Consider the following 20,130-nt stretch of genomic DNA (forward strand, 5'->3'; position numbering starts at 1 on the left):
ACGAGAGCAAAAAAATAAAAACAGGAAGTGAGAGAGAATTAAAGACCACTTTAGATTACTCTATGAGATCTTAAGAAAAAAAAAAAAGCCAAACAAAAGAAAGTTGCAAATAATCATACACATTTTTAATTTTAGGAAACTATAAGTGTAATGGATACTTTCCAATTTTTAAACATTATTTCTTATAGCAACAGCACTGTCTCCAAACTTAGAGTTTAAGCCATATATTATTTCATTTTAAATGCAGTAAAAAAGTTTTCTCAATCTATTTTCTGTTAACTTTAGAGAGAAATTTCCTTAGTAGTATCAGAACATTTTTTATTAGTTGATCTTAATCAATTAATCTTTACGATTGCTTTATCAAGAAAGTGACTTAACAAATATATTACTTGGTGATATTTTAGTCAATGATAGATCGTATTTTTATTAGTATAGTCCCGAAAGATGATGCAGCCTAGTGACCTGTATTCCTAATAGTATGTGTGTCTATTCTAGCATGTTCGCAAAATAAAGAAAGTGCTTAGAAGCACATTTAAGTAAATTTATTCATGGTTGATATTAAGTCATCCATGACTCATAAATGAGAATATATTAGACATATAAGAGTAAACGCTAAAAAAAATCTAAACAAAAAATTCTATCTCAAAGAATAAATAAAACATCTATGAAATTACGATTTTTACTAAGTTAATAGATAGCAAACAAATGATAATTGTTTTGAAGTCACAATTTCCTCCGTTTACTGCCACCTACAATATATAAATACAACAAAAGTATCCACGCACAAATTCCCCAAAGTCATAATGTTTATATACTAAGGTTCACAGTTTCTGGGCTTATTTTTCCACCACTTAAACTGTGGATCATTGCTATCATGTGAGAATGTTTGTTCAACTCGTCTTGCTGAAGTTTCACCAAAGACTCTTTCTCTTCCAAACGACCTTCTAATTGAGCCTTGTGCATTTCTAGGGAGGACGCCTAAGACACAAGGAAAGAACGACAAGTAATAGAGAATAAACTGGTCAGAAAGGTTTTTCATCTGAGATATTTTAAGTGTCCTTTAATTTTTCATTAAGTGTTTCATTTTTGAACAGATTATATATATATTAAGTTATATAGTGAATTTAAGACAAAATAATAGGAATTGAAACTTTTAAATAATCTTTTAAGTTAGTGATAACAGCAAGCACTCAGGAAGGCAGGCGGATTTTTATACATTCAAGGCAAGATTGGTCAACATAGAGAGTTTCAGGCCAGCCAGGGCTACAAAATGAGATCTGTTTCTGTCTCTCTGTCTCTGTCTCTCTCATACACACACACACACACACACACACACACACTACAGCCAATATAGCAGTATATTTTTTTTTTGGAAAAAATATTACATACTATGTAGTACTTAAAAATTAACTATATTAATGCAGATTATCTCCAAACTATCATTTCCTCAGGCTTAAACATTCTCTCAGGTTTAAAGCTCCTTGTGTTACATTTGCTTTACAAAAGTTCAAGATTGAAGTTGGGTTAGTCTTACCTTTTTGACAGTAAGTGGACTAGAAAGCACAATTTATAGCTACATCTCAAGTCCTACAGTCATAATACTATACAAGCAGTAGATTAAAATTTACAATGTATAATCTATTATTTGGGTCATATATAAATTCCGACTCCATTTTCTCATTGCTAAGTTACAAGTGCTAATATTTTGATATTTATATATGTCAAAGAGAAGATAGTTAAGAAAAAATTAGGAGTTCTTTGCAAATAAATAGGCTCTAAACAATATAAAATTATAACAACTCGTCTAAATAGAGACAGAGTTATCAACCTACATAAAGTTACCAGGATGCCACATGAAGACCTATGAACCCTTTCTACAGTCTACACACTTAAAAGTTGTAAGCACACACTTAAGAAATCTTCAATGATTTTAAATTAATAAAAAAACAGAAATTAATCTACCCATGTTCATTTTCCTCTCAAGGAAAACTGAGGAGTCTTACCTTAATACTCAATTCTTTTCTTATCTGTTCTGTTCTGCTTAATTCTTTTCTAAGGATATCAATGGTTTCTTGCTTATCTTCCTTTTCCTTTTGTAAAACATTAATTTTGTCTTCTTGGGATTTTGCTCTTTTATGCAAATCTAAAACCAAACAGTTAACCATAGTTATGAAAAAGTTAAGTAGCTAGTGTAAAAGAAAATGAGGAAAATCAAATGTCTTGTAGAAAACTATTTTTTTTTTTACATAGAATTTACTAAAAAAAAAAACCAGCTCAAGGAAGGGAGAGATGGCTGAGAAGGTAAACGTTCTTACCATCACCTGAATGAACCCTGGGACATACGCAGTGGGAGAAGAGATCTAACTCCTAGGCCATCCTCTCACCTCCACATGGGCAGCTCCTATCCCACTCAATCCATGTAAACAATAGGTAAATGAATAAACACAATACCCCCAAATTCTTTCCTTTGACTAGGATTCTATATAAAAAAGCAAGTCTGTCTCTGTTCTAAGCAAGCACTGGGGATAGGGAGGAGGGAAACACACAGAGCTTAATGACTACTAGAAATTTGAGAGCAAAAATCAAAAACAAAAAAAAAAGTGATGGCTGTGTAAGTCACTTCACAGATGACAACATTTAGAGGCTAGTAACTATACATTACTCAGTACTGCCACCTGCTGTCATATTAAACATTTTATTTTTAACAGGGCCATCATTTCTTGTAACCCCTAGTGTTGAAATAAAAGGCCATATTTGCTACCTAATCTCATAAATGAAAATGCTTTTGTAAAGGTTCAAAGAGAAGGGAAGCTGTTTAGGAAATAATTTAAAATTTAAAAACTACGAGAAGTTGGGGCTTACGAGATGGTTTAGCAGTTAAGAACAGACAATGCTTTTACAGAAAATTTATCTACCACCTGTTCCATTGCAACAAGTACATAGTCCCACTATCCATATACACATGAATAAGAAAAAAACCAAAATCCTTAAAATAAAGCAGGAGAGTAAATATTATTAATTAACTAAAATAAACCATTCTCCGATTTTCTTCAAAAGCAAAATATGCTGAAAACATTTTTAGTGTTCCAAACAAAGCAACTTACTTGATAGTTTACATTCTCTGTCTACTAACTGGTTCTGGACTTCTTTTCTCTGTTCTTCTTTCTCTATCAACTGAGCAACAGTTCTGAAGTTATAAAAGAAAAATTATTGAATCAAATTACTTGTGCTATTTTTCCTCCAAAAGTATGAAGTACAAATAAAGAACTGTAATTATCTACAAATAGGACAAATTCATATTTTTATCTGAAAGAAGAATACTATTAGCTATCAATAAAAACCAACATTCTATTTAGAGAATCATTGTTCTTACAAAATAACAAATAATTAGAATACAGAACTAAAGGTTTTACTTTTCATTTTGTTGCTTGAGCGACTCGTTCAACTTTTTCATTGTCTCAATGTGTTTATTCAGGGATTCACAGGTAGTCTGTAAGTCAGTATTCTTCTTTTCGGTAGCTTCATTTCTAAGAAGAAAATGAAATGTGTTAGTAGGAAAGCAGCATGGACATCTGGAAGTACCTATCAATAATATAAATGCTATGCTTACGCTCTTGAACTACATACAGTTTATATAGTTCACTGCATGACTCAATTACAATAAAAGGCAAATTAAGTAGCAACACACATTTCTGTGGCAGTAGGTAAAATGACACGAAATTCCCAATATTTAACTAAAACTTTCTAAAATGACCATCAGTTTTAATACTGTGACAACTAAGCTGATTCAATCATTTCTTTATGCAGATTTGTATGCACACAGAGTATGTCTGTGCTATGGTGTGAATGTGAGAACGTGTCAGCACATCGACTCTCCCTTTAATCATGAATGTTCTGGGGATCCGACCTGAGTTGCCAGGCTCCTGACCCGTCTCGCTGGCCCTCATTTAGTAATGGAGCGCAGCAGTGTGTCTGTATCAAGCACTATTTGTTCTAGGCCATAGGGACCAGTCAGTGACTGAAACAAAGAAACTTGTTCTTAAAAAGCTTCATCACAGATAATCTGTGATTTTACAAATAAATTAAAGAAGTAAATAAAGAAATAAAGAGGTTTTGATTTTTTCCAACTTTCCCTATGAGTTTGAGGAATACAGTTCATTTGCTATAACTTCTAAAACATCATTACTCCATGTCTCTTGTTTGTGTCCTTAGTCAGCATGCTTAGGCAGTCTTAAGTCTCTTACAAACTACTTACCTAATGGTATCACATCACCTTAAGAAATGTTTTCAAACTTACTTAGGGTTGAGGAAATGTGGCATATTCCCTTAGGTTCTAACCTTACACAGAATCCTCTACCTTTGAACAAGTTCCATGTAGGACTTTGTCAGAATTTCATGTTCTTCAGCCACAGACTCCAATTTCTTACTGTGTTGAAAGAGATGCTCAATATCATTCTGGGCTCTTTCTGACTCCAGCTGTTGTGACTTCAGCAAAACGCTAAGCTCTTCGTTTTTTCTCTCAACTTCCCGTAACATACCCGCAAGCGTCCGTGCCTCAAGAGAAAACGAAACGTGCACTTTTCCACTATCACATATGCATACATCATATTATAATGCTTGGATAAAATGTATCACATGGCGGTGGTAGTTCAACTGTATTATTTTGCCTACTTATAATGTAACCATCTTAGTTTAAGTACACTGTGTGATGTTGGCACAACAACACTGTCTAACACTACTCGCAGACTGTATTAAATAATGCACATGTGTAATATGAGCACACATTATAATCGATGAATTGTACAATTTAAAAGAGCTACTACCAAATATCTAATTCAGCATCTACTCGGTATAGAAAACTATCTCCATTTTATATTCTTAATTCTTCCAAATCCAATTCAGGTATCTGCACATATATAATATACATGAAACTCACATATAAACAAAAAACTTATATTTCACATTCGTCATATACATAACCAGAAGGTAATTTTACAGAAGTTAAATTTATGTATAAAATAGTTCCGTAGTGAAACATTTTCCACCTATAACATCATGATAGCAGTCAAAGTTACTCTTAAAAAACTGGATTATTTTTTTGGGTGTGAGTACATTTATGTCTGGGTATATGCATACTATCATACGTGGAGGTCAGAGACTAGCTTGTAGAAAACAGCTTTCACTTTCTACCACATGTGTCCTGGGGATTCAATTCAGCTTATCAGGATTGGTGACAGACCTTTACCTACTGCTCTATCTTACCCCCTCAGATACCTGTGTTAGTAACACAGTTGTAACTAGTACTGTGCATGGTTTTCATTTCACTAATCAAGTTTTCTACTAGTCAGACATGCTTTATTGATACAGTGTACAGACCTCTGTCTCTGCTTGAGTCCTCTGACAGCGATACTGAGCTATAAGTCTGTCAGCCTGTGCAAGAGCCAGGGCTTTTGCTTCCAGGAGATCTTGTAACCTGCTCTCTTTAGACTAGAAAAAAACACACAGTTAATGCCCACTGTTTAGAAAAATGTGTGCAATGCACAGATCATTATACAGTTAAAACAAGCATGTACTCACGGCTAAGGTGGAAAGTTTCATCTCATAAACATCCATTATGTCAGATATTCTTATATCATTAATCTGATCCTTTACCTGGTTTTAACAGAGTTCAATTCAGAAAATTATAAATTTAATGAAAGCATGAAAATTACAACTAAATCATTAAAGCTAAAGAATAAAATGTATGTTGTATCAGGTAGATTACACATAATTCACTAATTTGGATATCAGAGCAAGGTTCAGCATTCATATGGTGATTTAAAAATACTTGCTTTCCTGTGGGCAGACAGGAAAGAGGTAGAATAAGAAATGACAGCTGGCTTTTTGTTTTTTTAATGTTTAATTTTGTAAATTATTTTTCTCTGCAAAATGGCCAGATTTTACTTTGTATGTCTAAGCATAGAGTTACAGTGATAAAATTTACATGTGAAGCTGTTTAACTAGCCTGTCATCAGAGCTGACACTTAGCTGACTGGTCCCAAGCACAAGCCCATTACAGTACTATCATTCACTCACCATCACTCCAGCCTGAAGTTTCTCTATGAGGTCCTCAATGTTCAATGCGGGAGCATTATCTTTTGAAAGAGGAGGCGTTAAGCACTTTGCTGATGTTGAAAAACAGTGATTTAAGGGCTGCAAAGACATTTTCCTGGGCAGATGCTCAGTTTCTTGCTGTCTATATACATTGTTGGCTGCTATACTTTCTCCAAGTCTAAAATAAGAGTAAGGAAAAAAAAAATCAATCACAAAAACAGAGGAAAAGTCAGAACTGTTGTAGAACTATGGTATCATTTGGAATAAAGCTTTTTTTGGAAACTATAAGTCTCCAAATATATTGGAAATCACTTTTTTGGTAACCACCATAAAATAAGGTTTGGAGAAACATTCTCAATTTTCCAGAGGGCTCTTTTCTACTTACAATCCTTTACAATGACTATTCCATGTTCAGTTTAAAGGCATACTAGCACTACTTAGTGAGTGTGGATTAGCTGTAATAAGTACAAAGTTCCTGTATCACGCAGAACCTTCCAATCATAGACGGTATCACATGGTCTCATCTATTTTCTCCTCTGACACTTGTAATTCTCACCCAGTATGTCATCATCATACTGACTTCTAGTCTGTTCCACTGAAAGCCAATCTTGTTTATCTCTCGAGGCCCTGAATGAGCTGTTCCTTTATCTGAAACTCTCCTACCAGAATAGGGTTGGTTCCTTCTTACCCTAAGATCTTGGATCAAATTTACCTCTCCAGAGGCCTTCATTAATTAATGCCCTATGTAACATGAAAAATTAGTCACTTCTTTCCACAGTGATAGGCCTTATATGAACCTTTAATTTTCTAAAATAATAACAAAATATAATAAGATAGAACAAAGCTAACACATCAGAATTGGACAAAACAGAAAAGCCCAAGAGAAATTAAAGAATCGGAGACCAACTCATTCATACACTGAAATCTCACCAAAATACTGGAAGCCATAATATATTAGCAGAGGACCTGGTGCAGACCTGTGCAGGCCCTGAGCAACTACCTCAGTCTCTGAGCTCATATGAGCTTAGATTATGTTGATTTAGAGGGCCTTAGTTTTTTGGTGTCCTTCAAACCCTCCCCCACATCCCCAAGCATTTATATTCCTTCTGCCTCCTCCTTTCCAAGATTCCCTAATATCTGAGAGAAGGGATTTAATAAAGACATCCTGTTTTAGGTTGCTCACACTTGTCTTTCCATACCGTCTGGTTATGACTCTCCATTTGTATTTGTCTCATCTATTGCAGGAGGTAGTTTTTCTGATGATTGTTGAGCAAGGCACTGATTTACAAGCATAATAGATTGTCCATTGGGAGTCATTTTATTGGCTCCCCCCCCCCTTTTTTTCTTTTTGTTAAAGAACAGTAGTATTTGGTTTTACCCTAGGATCCTGGGCTATCTACTCACTCCCCCACTATCTAAGTTCTATCCCACTCCCAGCTTTCCTCAGTTGCCTACGGTTGAGACTTTGTGAGCTTTTCCCAGTGTACTTCGTCATGTTCTCATAAAGTTAAATGCACACAGACAGAGACAGAGACACAGACACACACACACTCTACATGTATAATGTAATAATGACTAATGAAATAATGAAAAATGGAACTATGACTTTGAACAAGAGGGATATATGAGAAGGCTTAGAGAAAGGAAGGAAAAGGAGAAATATAATTACATTATAATCTCAGAAATAAAAAAATATTGCTAAACATATTTGTCAAAATTTTACTCTTTGGCTGTTTTCTTTTTTTTTTTTTTTTTTATAAATACTTATTAGGCCACATAGGAGGCATTGAGTTTGCTTTCTCCCACCACACCACTACCATCAAATACAATAAGGAATGGAATTTTTATTGAACTGATACCGGGCTTACATTTCATAGTTCTTTATAATTTCTGATTGCCTAGATGAGTAGTTCCACAAAATGCAACTAAATTCAATTAACAACAGACAGCCTAGATTAGCAAACTCATCTCTTACATTTAGAAAGTGCAAACAGCACAGCCAAGAGAGATAATATTAAAATGAATGCTGTGGCTTTGGTGTGATAAAACTATCACAAAGGAATAGCTTGTTCACTGGCCTGCTTATTGACCTCTAGTTTCAAATTACTCAAGTGAATTTTATAAATTCTATTACATAAATTACTTTAAACTCTAAAAACTAAATCCCAAGTACAGACTATGTATAGTAACCAATCGGTTTTAAGATTCTCTCCTTCTGATACTCGAACCCAATTTAAAACAAAATCAAGCAAAACCAAAACAAACAAAAACAAACAAACAAACAAAACTCACACCATTTTAAATATACTATTATCTGAGATTAAATATAGTAAATATTTTTGCCTGGACATCATCTACTGCATTTTAAGATAAAACACTTAATATTTCAGGATTCTTATATTGACCTTTCCCAGTAGTTTGAATTCATGCAGTTCTTAGCAATCTTTGGCAAATACATCAGAAAGAAAAAGTTCTTTCGACAAAAGGAACTAAAACTTTAAGCTTCAGTGTCTAGAATCCCTGTTCAGAAGAGGCAATTAGGAGACAAAACTAACACAACTAATATATTTATTCACCTGCATTTATGTTTTCTTTGAGAAAATAAACATTTTGCCTTCTCTATTAAAGGAATCAAATTTTTAGTTGTTTGAGAGATTACTGGCAATTACAGTAAAATCTGCAGTTCTTCAATTTATTAATAAGTATGCATGAAGGATGATAAAGAAACATAGCATGACAGTCAAACTGCATTAAGAGAGATTGCAGATGGTTACAACTCACACTAAGGCGGGGAAATCTGGCAGTGGAGCAGCTTCCAGCAATATTCCCAATCCAGACTGCACTTGTTCTCTATTATCTGATGTTAAAGCAAAAGCTAAAGGAGTAATCAACCGTGGATCCTAAACAAATCAGAAACAGCAAGTAAGAGGCAGAAAGAGCACACATACTGCCAAGTCTTTAGTCAAAAGTGAGCATATTCGGAAGGATTCCTACTTAATTCTTACATAGAGTTACACTTTACTGTAGCAATTTATACCATATTGCAACCTATATTATTAAACTAAAGATATCTACGAGAAAGGCTTCAATGTTTGCAACCCATATTAATAAACTCAAAATACCTACCAAAAAGGCTTTAATAATGAAGGCTTGTACAATAAAGCCTCTTGGAATTATTTATATATTTTGATGGATTTTAATTTTTAAAATTCAAATGGTATTTAGTTACTGTTGTATTTCTAATAAAATAAAACTTTGCTCCATCATTTCTAAATTAAAGGTATCAAATAAATTATTCAGGTGAATGTAAATCAGAAAATCTACTGATTGAAGCAATCAACTTCAAAGACCCTTGTGTCAGTATTTCACACCAGTACCAATGGCTCTAAAGTCATCTATTATAAAAAAAAACATCTAAACACTGAAGTGAAAAAACCAACTTACTCTTCTGTGTTTTGTATATGTACGTGTGTATAGGGGCCAGAGATCTATGTTAGATGTCTTTCTCTATTGCTTTCCATCTTATTTTTTTTTAAGACAAAGTCTCTCACTGTACCTGGAGCTAACCTGTCAGGGGCCTTCTTGCTTGCTTCTGTGAAAGCCTGCCTGGCAGGCAAAGTCAAGGCAGGCCTAGGTCTCCTGGCAGATTTCCTGTCCTGCTGAAGCATGGAGATACACTTGAAGCTCAAGGTAAGGGGCTGAACGTTCTGTTAATTTTGGATGAAGGAACAGGATGGCCCTCTGAACAGGTATCTCCAATAAAGTGTATGAAGTCTAAGAGAATTAAACTTGGGGCTGCTGCAGTATTCATTGGACAGCCCTCCCACTTTCTAACTTTTGTCTCTGAGTCTAGTTTTCCATCTTTCCTGTAATCATCCTCTCTCCCCCTTGGAGGATCGTTTAACCTTGCACTGCAGAACCCGTGCATGCACTAACCAACTGGGTAGAACAGCTAGTCAGAATACCTCTGATATCCTATTGTCTCTGCCTCTCAGTGCTGGAACGTACTCACATGTACTCTGTCACAGTCACCTTTGTTGTGGGTTCTAAAGATCTAAATTTTAAGCACTTTACTCACTGAGCCATTTCCTCATTCTTGACTCAACTTTTTAGAGAAAAATTGTTAATGAAGAAAATATTAATGTGTAAAACCTTTATAATTCAAATGTTAAATGCTTACTTTTACTTAAGTATAAATCAACCTTCAAAATTCTGAAAAAAAAAAATCATGCCACAAGTTCTCCCAGAGTGGAGAATCAGTAAATACTATTTACAGTAAAGGTACCTGAAGTACAAACATGGAAAATTACTTGCTCAAGCCTACACTGACTAGCAACTAGTTCATCCCACTAAGAATCAAGCCTCTCAAGTGTAAGGGTCTTATAGTGCATACGCGGCCACTGCCTACAGATCTGGCTTCTATTCTATATGAACATTCACCGTCATCCTTTCTATGCTGAGTTATTAACTTAATTCAGGAACAAGATATTTGCATTTTTGTTAAATGATTCGATTTGTATAAGCTAGGAAATACTGATATTAACAGGGGTAATAATGAACCCTGCCCTAGGCACAGAAAACTAGATAGAACCAGAATGAAGTCCTTTGGGCTAATTATTACACAATCAAACTAAAATCCAGCTCCATTTTCCCCAAAACATATTGTAGTTGCATAAGAAGACATTTTTCCTTTAAGGAAAGTAACAGACAGGGACACTTTTCTTTTGATGAACCCCTCCTTCTTCTATCTATAAAACTCACCTCCTCCACTTAAGCTAAAACCACTTATGACTGATAAACTAAGATGTTCCATGACTCTTGAAGAGCAAATGAGGACTGGTAGTATAGCCCTACAAACAAGGACTTATGTGGCTTGTTTCAAGTCCTGGGTTTGTGGAAGAGAAGAGAGGGAGTACGAAATAAAATTATAAACTAAGCCTTGTAATTTTGCTCTCTGAAAATATCTCGACCTCTTCAGCTACTGTCATTAAACCCTGTAAGCTTGCTATTTTCAGCACATATTTACTCATTTTATCAGTCCCTTTCTTCTAGATGTTTTCTGTCCGCTTATTAATTTATGTAACCAACTCTGATTAAAACTCAACGCTCACCTAGGGAAGATGGCCCAGTTAGTAAATCTGAGTTTAAAATGGAGTAGCCACCACACATGTGTTTTAATCCCCATGCTGGAATGGGGGCAAATATTCCTGAAGCTCACTAGCCACTACCTTACCTTTCTTGGTAAGGTTCAGAATAGTGACGAGACCTCACATCAAAAAAAAAAGGTGAAGAAGGCATAAAGAATTACACTCAAAGTCATCCTCAGACCATCACACATATACATCTCCCATAGGTATAGATGTATGTGTATGCATGTGCACGTGTGCACATACGCGAGCACACACACATACACACACAGGCACTCACAGTCTTTCTAAATGCCAATGTTAGCATAAATCAAGAAACCTGCAAGTACAACACAATGAAAGGAAGTCTGGGAAACTATTACTGTGAATATTCCTCACCTGAGAACCTGGAGGAATTTAAATTTAGTTTCTAAGAACTACGTATAACAAGAATATTCTAACTACAAAAGAAAACTCTCAACTTTTTTCTCATGGTCAATTCCAAGAAAAATACCCCTTAAAGATGTAAAATAATATTAAAGCAGAAATACTTATAATATGCTGTCTCAAGAAACAAACAAAAAAAATCAAGAAATCAAGAAATCAAGGAAGGAAGGAAGGAAGGAAGGAAGGAAGGAAGGAAGGAAGGAAGGAAAAGAGAATTATTACAAACCAAGGTAGAGGGGCTGGAGATGTTGCCATCTAGAATGCAGAACACGGTGACACATCTCTAGTCTTATATCCCGAGGAGTGGGAAGTAGAGAGACAGAACAGACATAAATGGATCCCTAGCTAAATTGGTGAGTTCCAGGAGACTAGTGTAGGAGGAGCTGCGGTGGGAGGAGTAAGGAGAGGAAGAGGAGGAGTTGGGAGAGGAAGAGAAAAAAGGAAGAGGAGGAGCTAGAGAGGGCAGAGATGTAGGAGGATGGAGAACCACACAGGTATGGAGAGCACTCATGGGGAACAACTTATAATTAGGTTAGCTAATTGGGATACAACTTTGTATGGGCATCTTGTTATTAATCATTATCAAACATATAAAGCCTTTGTTTAATCTATAAGAATTAGAGTCTCATTCTCTTACTGGGCCCACATGGATGGCGGAATGGTCTGGGCAATGCTGTGCCTTGTGGAGACAGCATGGAAGATTGGCAGAGCCATCTCTCACGCTGGCATCTAGTGGGTGGCAGGGCTGATGTTTCTGGCAGGCCAGTTCTAGCTGTAGCGAGCACGTGGCCTCAGGCTGAGAAACATGGCAGCTGGGCTAGGCAGAGCCGCTGCAGCTTAGATAGTTGGCTTGACCTGAGGCCGTTTTTAAATAATTACAACAGACTAGGACTCAAAGGAAAAAAAACAGTAGCAAGCAATTCAAGAGGACACACAACACTAACATTCCACATGCATGTGCACACCCACCCACCCCTATATATACATGTACCACAGGACCATATAAACATATCACTCACACACACACACACACACACACACAAACACACCCCTGCACACAAGGAAGCACCCAGTAATAAAATGCATGAAAAGTCTGAAGTTACCTGAAGGATTTTGTAGAAGCTTACTTCCATACCAGGAACCAACTGTTTAAGTTTGTTCATCAAATTAAGAGTTTTCAAAATTACATCAGCAGCAAGCTTGCTTTAAAAATAAAAGTGACATTTAAATTAGATAACTAAAAATTAGCATATTTTTACCTATACATCTAAAGTAAATTAAAAATCTAACAAATTTGTTTTTAAGACATAAAGACAAAGTATTACTTTTAAGAATTAAAATATAAAAAACTTAGTATTTTTAGTATTCAAGTTCCAGAAGGAACAAACTAGTATTGAATCTGAATTTCAAGCTGTTATCTACTCTTTAAAACTTCCAATGTGATTCAAATTCCTGCTGAATGAAGTATAAATATTAGTCTTAGAATGTGGAAGTACAAATATTAGAATGTAGCTCATTTAATTCTTAGTAACTATTTTTAAAAACAAACAAAAAACCAAATATGTAGAGATCGAATGATCCATGACCACGTGTTCCAGCTTTGGATCTGAGAAAGTTAAAAATTAAAAAGAGGACTGGTTAGATGGCCCAATAGGTAAGGGTGTTTTCTACCAAGCCTAGTGACCTAAGCTCAATCCATGGGACTCCCACAGGTTGTCCACAAATGCTGTGGCCAAGTACATACACACACATACACACATGCACGCACACATGCATACATGCACCAAAAAACTTTTACAAGTGAAAGGATAATTCTTATTCTTCAAGAATACAACTGCTGACAGTTATGCCATTTATGGAAATGTGAACAAATTACAGTGTCTGGAATTTATCAGGTTCTCAATAAATATTCATTAGGAGGACTTACTCATGAGAGGAAAGGCATAAATAAACTGCTCGTTACTCTCAGTGAGCTTCTACCTTTAACCAAAGCGCTGATGGATGAAGGAGAAGAGCTGTCTTTGTTATTAAGTAGCTTTCAGCAGGGATTGGTTTTCTTGTTTAAAAAAAAAAACAAAAAAACATCCATTTTGTCCTGCTTTTCTCTTTAAAAAGTTTCAGAAGAGAAATATTCAGGGTTTATAATTTCCCTTTCATACTCACAGAAAAATAAAAGTCCAAAAGAATTATAAGCTACAGGTGTCAAAACCTTCCAGAAGTATATAATCCATAAATAGAATTTTTTTATTCAAGAATTAAAAAAAGTTCCTTAGAGTTAACAGAACGTAACTGTGGATGATTCTTGAATATGGTAACTACATTTTATAGTATGCACTATAGATCTGAGACACTCACCACAATTCAGAATCCGCTACCTTAGTTCCAAACCCGAGGTCAATCTTGCCGTATGCAAACTGGTGCTCTATAAGAGTGGTGCACTTAATGGTAGTCAGTATTTTTACAACATGCATTTTCAGAGTGTCATCTCCACACAGAGGTTAAACTTGGTTAAGATAAAGACATCCAAATACTTGGTATATAGTGTGTGGCCATATATAACTTAAGATATTCAAAATAATTCCAAATAAGTTACCTTATCACTGTAATACAGTGTAATTATTTTAATTGCTTTAACACGTTACAAAAGTGGAACTCAAAAGTATTGAAGTGCTTGGGAAATAGAGATGAATTCATACAAGTGTCTGACAAATGGTAAAATCAGAGAAAGGGTATTTCTTCACTGGAAGTTTATTTCATTTTATGCTATCACTGATTACAATGTTTCAATAAATATTGGACACATTATTGGGAGTTATTTTCTCATAATATATAAATTACTATGAATATCTATCAGAGAAAAAAGGCCAAATTATGAAATACTTTAAGGTTAAAAAGAGCAACTGTATGCCTCTACAGCAGTGATTTCCAGCCTTTGCTTCATGTTAGAAACAAGTGGGTGGGTTAAATAATCACAAAAAACATAGCATGGGGCCAAAATCATAAAAAAGCAAACAAACAAACAAACAAACAAACAAACAAACAAAAACTCTTAGTATTTGCTTATGCACTGGCACATCAACCAGTGAGTGACTCACAGGAGCAGTAAATATCAAAACCACATATTTAGCTCAGAGTACACCTTTGAAGCTCAAACTGCTATTTTAGAAGTTGTCATTTTTTGCACATTTATTGGGTTGGGAATGTATACACTAGAACGCTTGATCTACTATTGAGGTCCTAGGTTTGATTCTCTCCAGTAGGTTCATGCACTCAAAGATGTATCTAGAAAAAAATAATGAGTTCTAAATGTACTTAAACATTAAACATAGAGAAATAAACCAGGTATTCTTGAAACTTTGTTTTAGTTCAATATCCTTTTTCTGGATATATATATGTGGATATTCATATGTTTGTATACTGGTGTGCACATATGCAAATGCATATATGGAGACCAAAGAACAACCTGGGGTGCTATCCTCAGAATCATAGTCCATCTACTTTAAGCAGGGTTTCTCACAGGACTATAGGTCACCCACTAGGCTAAATGCTGGCCAGCAACCTCCTGGGATTCTCTTGTCTCTGCAATCTGAGCCCTGAGATAACAAGCCCACATCATCATTTTTGTGTGATGTTTTCATGTGGTAGCTGGGGACTGAACTCAAGGCCCCATGCTCACAGGAGAAACATTTTACTGACTATGCTATCTCACCAGTCCCTCAATACATTATTTCTGATATAACATGAGATATTATAAGATTATTAATAGAGAGAAAACTGAAGTTTTTATATTTTTCATTTACATTATGGTAAAGGATATTTAATAAAACTTCAATGGCTTTGACCATTCTTTCACATTTATTTCTTATTAAGTTCTCATCCAGATTTTGTTCTGTGAACTGAAGCTGATCAAGGATTGTAGGAAGCAGAAGGGTCACAAAACGGTCAGTTGAGGAACAGTTACCAGTATCAATGACATCCTAGAAATTAGACAATCAAGTATAATTAAAGATGGAACATGTAACACAAAACAGTCATTATTGATCTATAACATAGTCTTCAATTTTTTTACATTTATTTCAATATTCATTTATTCAAGTCTCCTTTTTGAAAATTACAGTTTACACTTTACTATTTTAGCCAGCTTTCTGACTGATCTTGGATTCTTTTCTCAAGTCAATCTGTAAGATTTTATAAAAAAGACACTTTTAAAGGACTCCACGATTTAAATGTTATTCTAAATATGTGTAGTATTTAGCAATACTAAATTTAACAGCAATACCCTAAATTTGTTAAATGTAATTAAAATAGTAAGAGATTGATTTTACAAATAGTGTAAAACTACCAATTTTTAAATTCTAAAATCAGTTACAGCAGGACCAGTTACAGTTACTCTAAAATCAGTTACAGTTACTCCCAGAAACCACATAGTGGCTGCTCACAACCATCTACTACAGACTCTGATGCCCTCTCCTAGTGTGTCTGAAGACAAATACAGTGTCTTCATATAAATAAATGAATAAAATCTTTAAAGAAAATACCAAAAGCAGCTTATGCATAAATTCTAATAAATACACTTAGTCACTCATATATGTAGCGTGCATAGAATCCAATTATGAGAAGAAAAAAATCTGCAAGACTGGGACAGGCTAAATGCATATAAAATAAAAGCTGGTAAACAGCAGATAAAGTTGCCCAGTAACATGATTGAGATTATTTGTCTTTGTTCTAAGTGTATTACATGCTGTCTGCATGCTGTCTCATTTTACTAATTAAGGCCCATACTTTACAGAACAATGAACAGTAGACAAAATCTGAGATAAAGAGAGAACAACCTAAACACATATATCCACACAAGAAAAAAATCATACAGATATAGTTTAACAAACCCTATGTATGCACATATGTATATATAAAAAAAAACAAATAAATACAAAGAATTCAGTAGAAACATGGACCAAAATGATACATGTGGGTTTGCAGGGAAAAAAATCCTTAGTAGCTGAATTCCAGGCAGTCCTTTTTATAATTGCTAATTTTATCCCATGTGTGGACAACTGGAAGCTTATAACCTGAAAAGTTATAAAACATGTTAACTCATCATGAAAGTACAAAATCCACTTGTCAATCATTCCTTTACCTCAAAGATTTCCTTGAACAACTCCAATGCTAACACAGAACAGTTTTCAGATCCATCCAAGGGTTGGCTTAACCAGCGCAGTAGAGCCACAATAGGTTCTAAGCTCTTAGGACGGCTTCCCAAAACGTTGTTGCCAGATGGAGACTGTTCAAACATCATCTGACTGAGTACATGGCGCAGCTGCGTCACTGCACAGAATGCAAGAAGTAATTCTAAAACCTGTGCAATATAAAGCCTTCGTTAAACACCAATTTCATTGGAACTTTAATAGATAAAGCATATGATGACACTAAAAATGCCACATGCAACATTCTGAAAGAAAAATTTAAAGTAGCTTGTATTTTACAATGCTCTCATTCTGATTTCAATATTGGTTACATGAGTGAAAAGTTTCTAAATATGCAGAGAGCAGCATACTCAGGTTTTCCTGTATATTTTAGTTTTTTAAAAAGTATAAAACAAAATGTCACGCTTCTACATACCTTTGAAGAAGAATCAGGGTCTTTGGCATTTAGAAGTCCTAGTACTTGATTAAGACATGAAGAGAAGTGCTCATACCTAGGTTTAAAGGTACACACTAAGTGACAAAAGGGGAAGAATAGTTGGCAAGGGAAATAATGATTTTATCAAGATATTACACACAATTTTCAAGGTAAAAAAATGATACATCAAATGTCTTTACAATGTTTACACAGATATTCATTCAGTGATTTATGACAGTTTTATACCAATAAACCCACCTCAACTTAAACTACTCCAGTAAAAATTATACTGCCTACAACCTCAGAGCATAGCAACACAGTACACGGTAGTTAGCTGGTTGTTTACCATTGTCTGAGGGCTGGCTTGTAGCTGCAGCTTCCAGCCACTGTCTAGCACTCTACAAGGCCAGAAATAAAGCTGCAGTGTGGCCAAGGCTTGGATTTGAGTATTTACCTTGAACCCTATCACAGTGACATAATGGTGGAAAACAGTTAAAGCTTGAATACATGTATAAATTAAAAAGTGAAAAATGAATAGGAAACATTGACTCTGCTGAAGATGACAGAATGAGGCTCACAGCACACAAAATAAAATGTTTATGAATAGAAAAGTATAGAAGAAAAATGTGTGAAAACAAATTTGTCTAGGTGTACAAGTACGAGGGAGCTCTAAGCAGATGGAATTTGTCTTCTTTTGTGGATGTGAAGCAATGATAAAGCGAACTTGTGTGGGAAAGGTAAGTGAGACAATGGAGGAATCAAGAAAGGAAGCTAACACAGTAAATACGAGGGGTCTGGCCCAGGGAAAGCCCTGTGATTGTCTCATATCTCATCAGAAACCCAAGACTATTAAGACTTCAGAAAGAATCAAGGTTGAGGTTTTAATAAACTGGTATGGCAGCAAAACAAGAGGATAAGCTAGTTGTAGTTCTTGGGATCTAGTCTGCGCAGAAGGGAGAAGGAAAGAACGCAGCTGAGGAACAAAGGAGTATTGATTGTGCACTCTCACACTGATAACGACACAGTCATTTCCCTGGTCTCCAGGGAGCATATCCAAGAGAAAATTTCAATTTATCTCAATGCTTTTAAGTAAGCATTATGTGACAGTCAGAATAAAAACACATGGGTATTGAAAAGCTCACAAGAGATCAAAATAAGGCAACTAAAGGGAAAGTATTCTGAAGGAAAACCAAAATGCCATTATCTATGAACCACTGACTTGAAACACACTCTTATCACAGACTTTTAGGAAAAGATGGAATGCTTAAGAAAAAAAATGTGTCTTGTTTTGCAGAACTCTAGCTATATGAAGTAGGGTTTCCTCTAGGTCTATTTATTAAACTTCTTGATTTTGTTTCTGAAAAATCAGTAATTATTTAACATCCCACTGGTGCTAAGACTCAATTTTTCTCAATGTATAAACAATGCAGGTGCTCAATAAATGATTTCCTATTTGGAGATGAGTCACTGTAACTTTTTGAACCAGTTTCTTAATTTAAGATACCAATACAACTTAAGCACTGAGAAATAAGATGCTAAAATCAAGGTCTGGAAAGGTGGTTCAGTAGTTAAGGGTGGGTACTACTTTCCCAAAGGTGTAGGGGTCAATTGCCAGTACCCACACCAGGTAGCTCACAACACTTATGGCTCTAGTTCTAGGTGATGTTATGTCCTCTTCTAGCCTCCACAGGGAACAGGCGCGCACACACACACATGCACACACACACATGCACACACACACATGCACACACACACACACACACACACACGTAGGCAAAAGCCAATACAAAAAAAGTAAAAATAAGCTGCAAAGGAATTTTGAAAATCTCTAAGTATGTCTCTAATGCTATGAAGTCTTCAAAAGTAAATGCTCCCTAGTTTCACAACGTATGTAACAAGAAACACCTGGAGACAAACATAAGCACTGCTGAGCTGGAGACGGCTCAACCATCAGGAGTGCTCTCTGCCACCGGGCCTGAGCTCAATTCCCAGCACCCACAACGCAGCCAGCTCACATGTCTCTAACTGCAGCTCCAGAGATGCAAGGCCCATTTCTGGTTTCACAGACACCAGGCACGAATGTGGTGCACATACAAACACACATGCTGGTGGAATACTCATGTATGCAACATTGAAAATAATCTGAAAGAAAGATGTTATGATAAGTCACATACCTGGTCAGATAATCAGCAATTTTAGGATTTTTAAGGAGATCCACGAGTAGGTCAACTGAGTACTTTCTTGTTAGGGTACCATCACCATTTATGAGAATATTAAATATTAGTTGGAAAGTCTGATGAATGTTTCGAGCATGAAATAGCTTTGAAAAAATTAGGAAAACTTTATTGTAAACAAGAAACTATAAGTTAACATCTTACTAATTTTAAAATGACAAACACTATGAATTCAAAATTACTTTCATAAATAGAAAAAAAAAATTACCTTTTCCCCCACTTCTTCATTTAATGTCAAACTGGATAATATCGAAAGTGCAAAGACAACCACAGTCAGACTGCTGTGTGCTAAGAAGCTGATGAGCGTTCGGTAAAAAGATTTCACATTACTCTGAAGGAGAAAAGAAAATGAATTCCGAGTGCACACAGTAGACAAACTTTTTAAACATTACTATGAGTTTTTCAATGTACGATTGTTAATTTTAAAAAATGAATGCTCTATAACAAAATTTTAGAACAGAGATGAGTAGAAATTCAAAGACTGAAACACACAGAATCTAGCAGAAAGTTTTCTCTTAGTTGTAAATGTCCCCAAATGGCACATGCATGCCCCAGGTTTCACACTCAGCAATGGAAATTAAAAAAAAAAAAATGAAGGAAGGGAGGGAGGG

At 35.3% G+C, this 20,130-nt stretch overlaps 1 protein-coding gene across 1 annotated transcript in view; it reads right to left on the bottom strand.

The window, feature by feature from the left end:
- Positions 1–743: 743 nt before the first annotated feature.
- Positions 744–20,130, bottom strand: part of Cip2a (cell proliferation regulating inhibitor of protein phosphatase 2A) — a 26,307-nt gene continuing 6,920 nt past the window's right edge. The window contains exons 6-21 of the mRNA XM_028755605.1: positions 19,728–19,850; positions 19,460–19,605; positions 17,286–17,361; positions 16,804–17,022; positions 15,484–15,643; positions 14,022–14,163; positions 12,770–12,869; positions 8,875–8,993; positions 6,076–6,271; positions 5,578–5,652; positions 5,377–5,487; positions 4,358–4,554; positions 3,414–3,527; positions 3,105–3,187; positions 2,004–2,143; positions 744–978 (exon numbers count right to left, since the gene is read on the bottom strand). Coding sequence (XP_028611438.1) covers positions 808–978; positions 2,004–2,143; positions 3,105–3,187; positions 3,414–3,527; positions 4,358–4,554; positions 5,377–5,487; positions 5,578–5,652; positions 6,076–6,271; positions 8,875–8,993; positions 12,770–12,869; positions 14,022–14,163; positions 15,484–15,643; positions 16,804–17,022; positions 17,286–17,361; positions 19,460–19,605; positions 19,728–19,850 — 2,172 coding nt within the window. The 3' untranslated portion in view covers positions 744–807. The remainder of the gene's footprint in view (positions 979–2,003; positions 2,144–3,104; positions 3,188–3,413; positions 3,528–4,357; positions 4,555–5,376; positions 5,488–5,577; positions 5,653–6,075; positions 6,272–8,874; positions 8,994–12,769; positions 12,870–14,021; positions 14,164–15,483; positions 15,644–16,803; positions 17,023–17,285; positions 17,362–19,459; positions 19,606–19,727; positions 19,851–20,130) is intronic.

The sequence above is a fragment of the Grammomys surdaster genome, unplaced genomic scaffold, assembly GCF_004785775.1.
Source record: "Grammomys surdaster isolate TR1022 unplaced genomic scaffold, NIH_TR_1.0 126066, whole genome shotgun sequence".
NCBI classification, from domain to species: Eukaryota; Metazoa; Chordata; class Mammalia; order Rodentia; family Muridae; genus Grammomys; species Grammomys surdaster.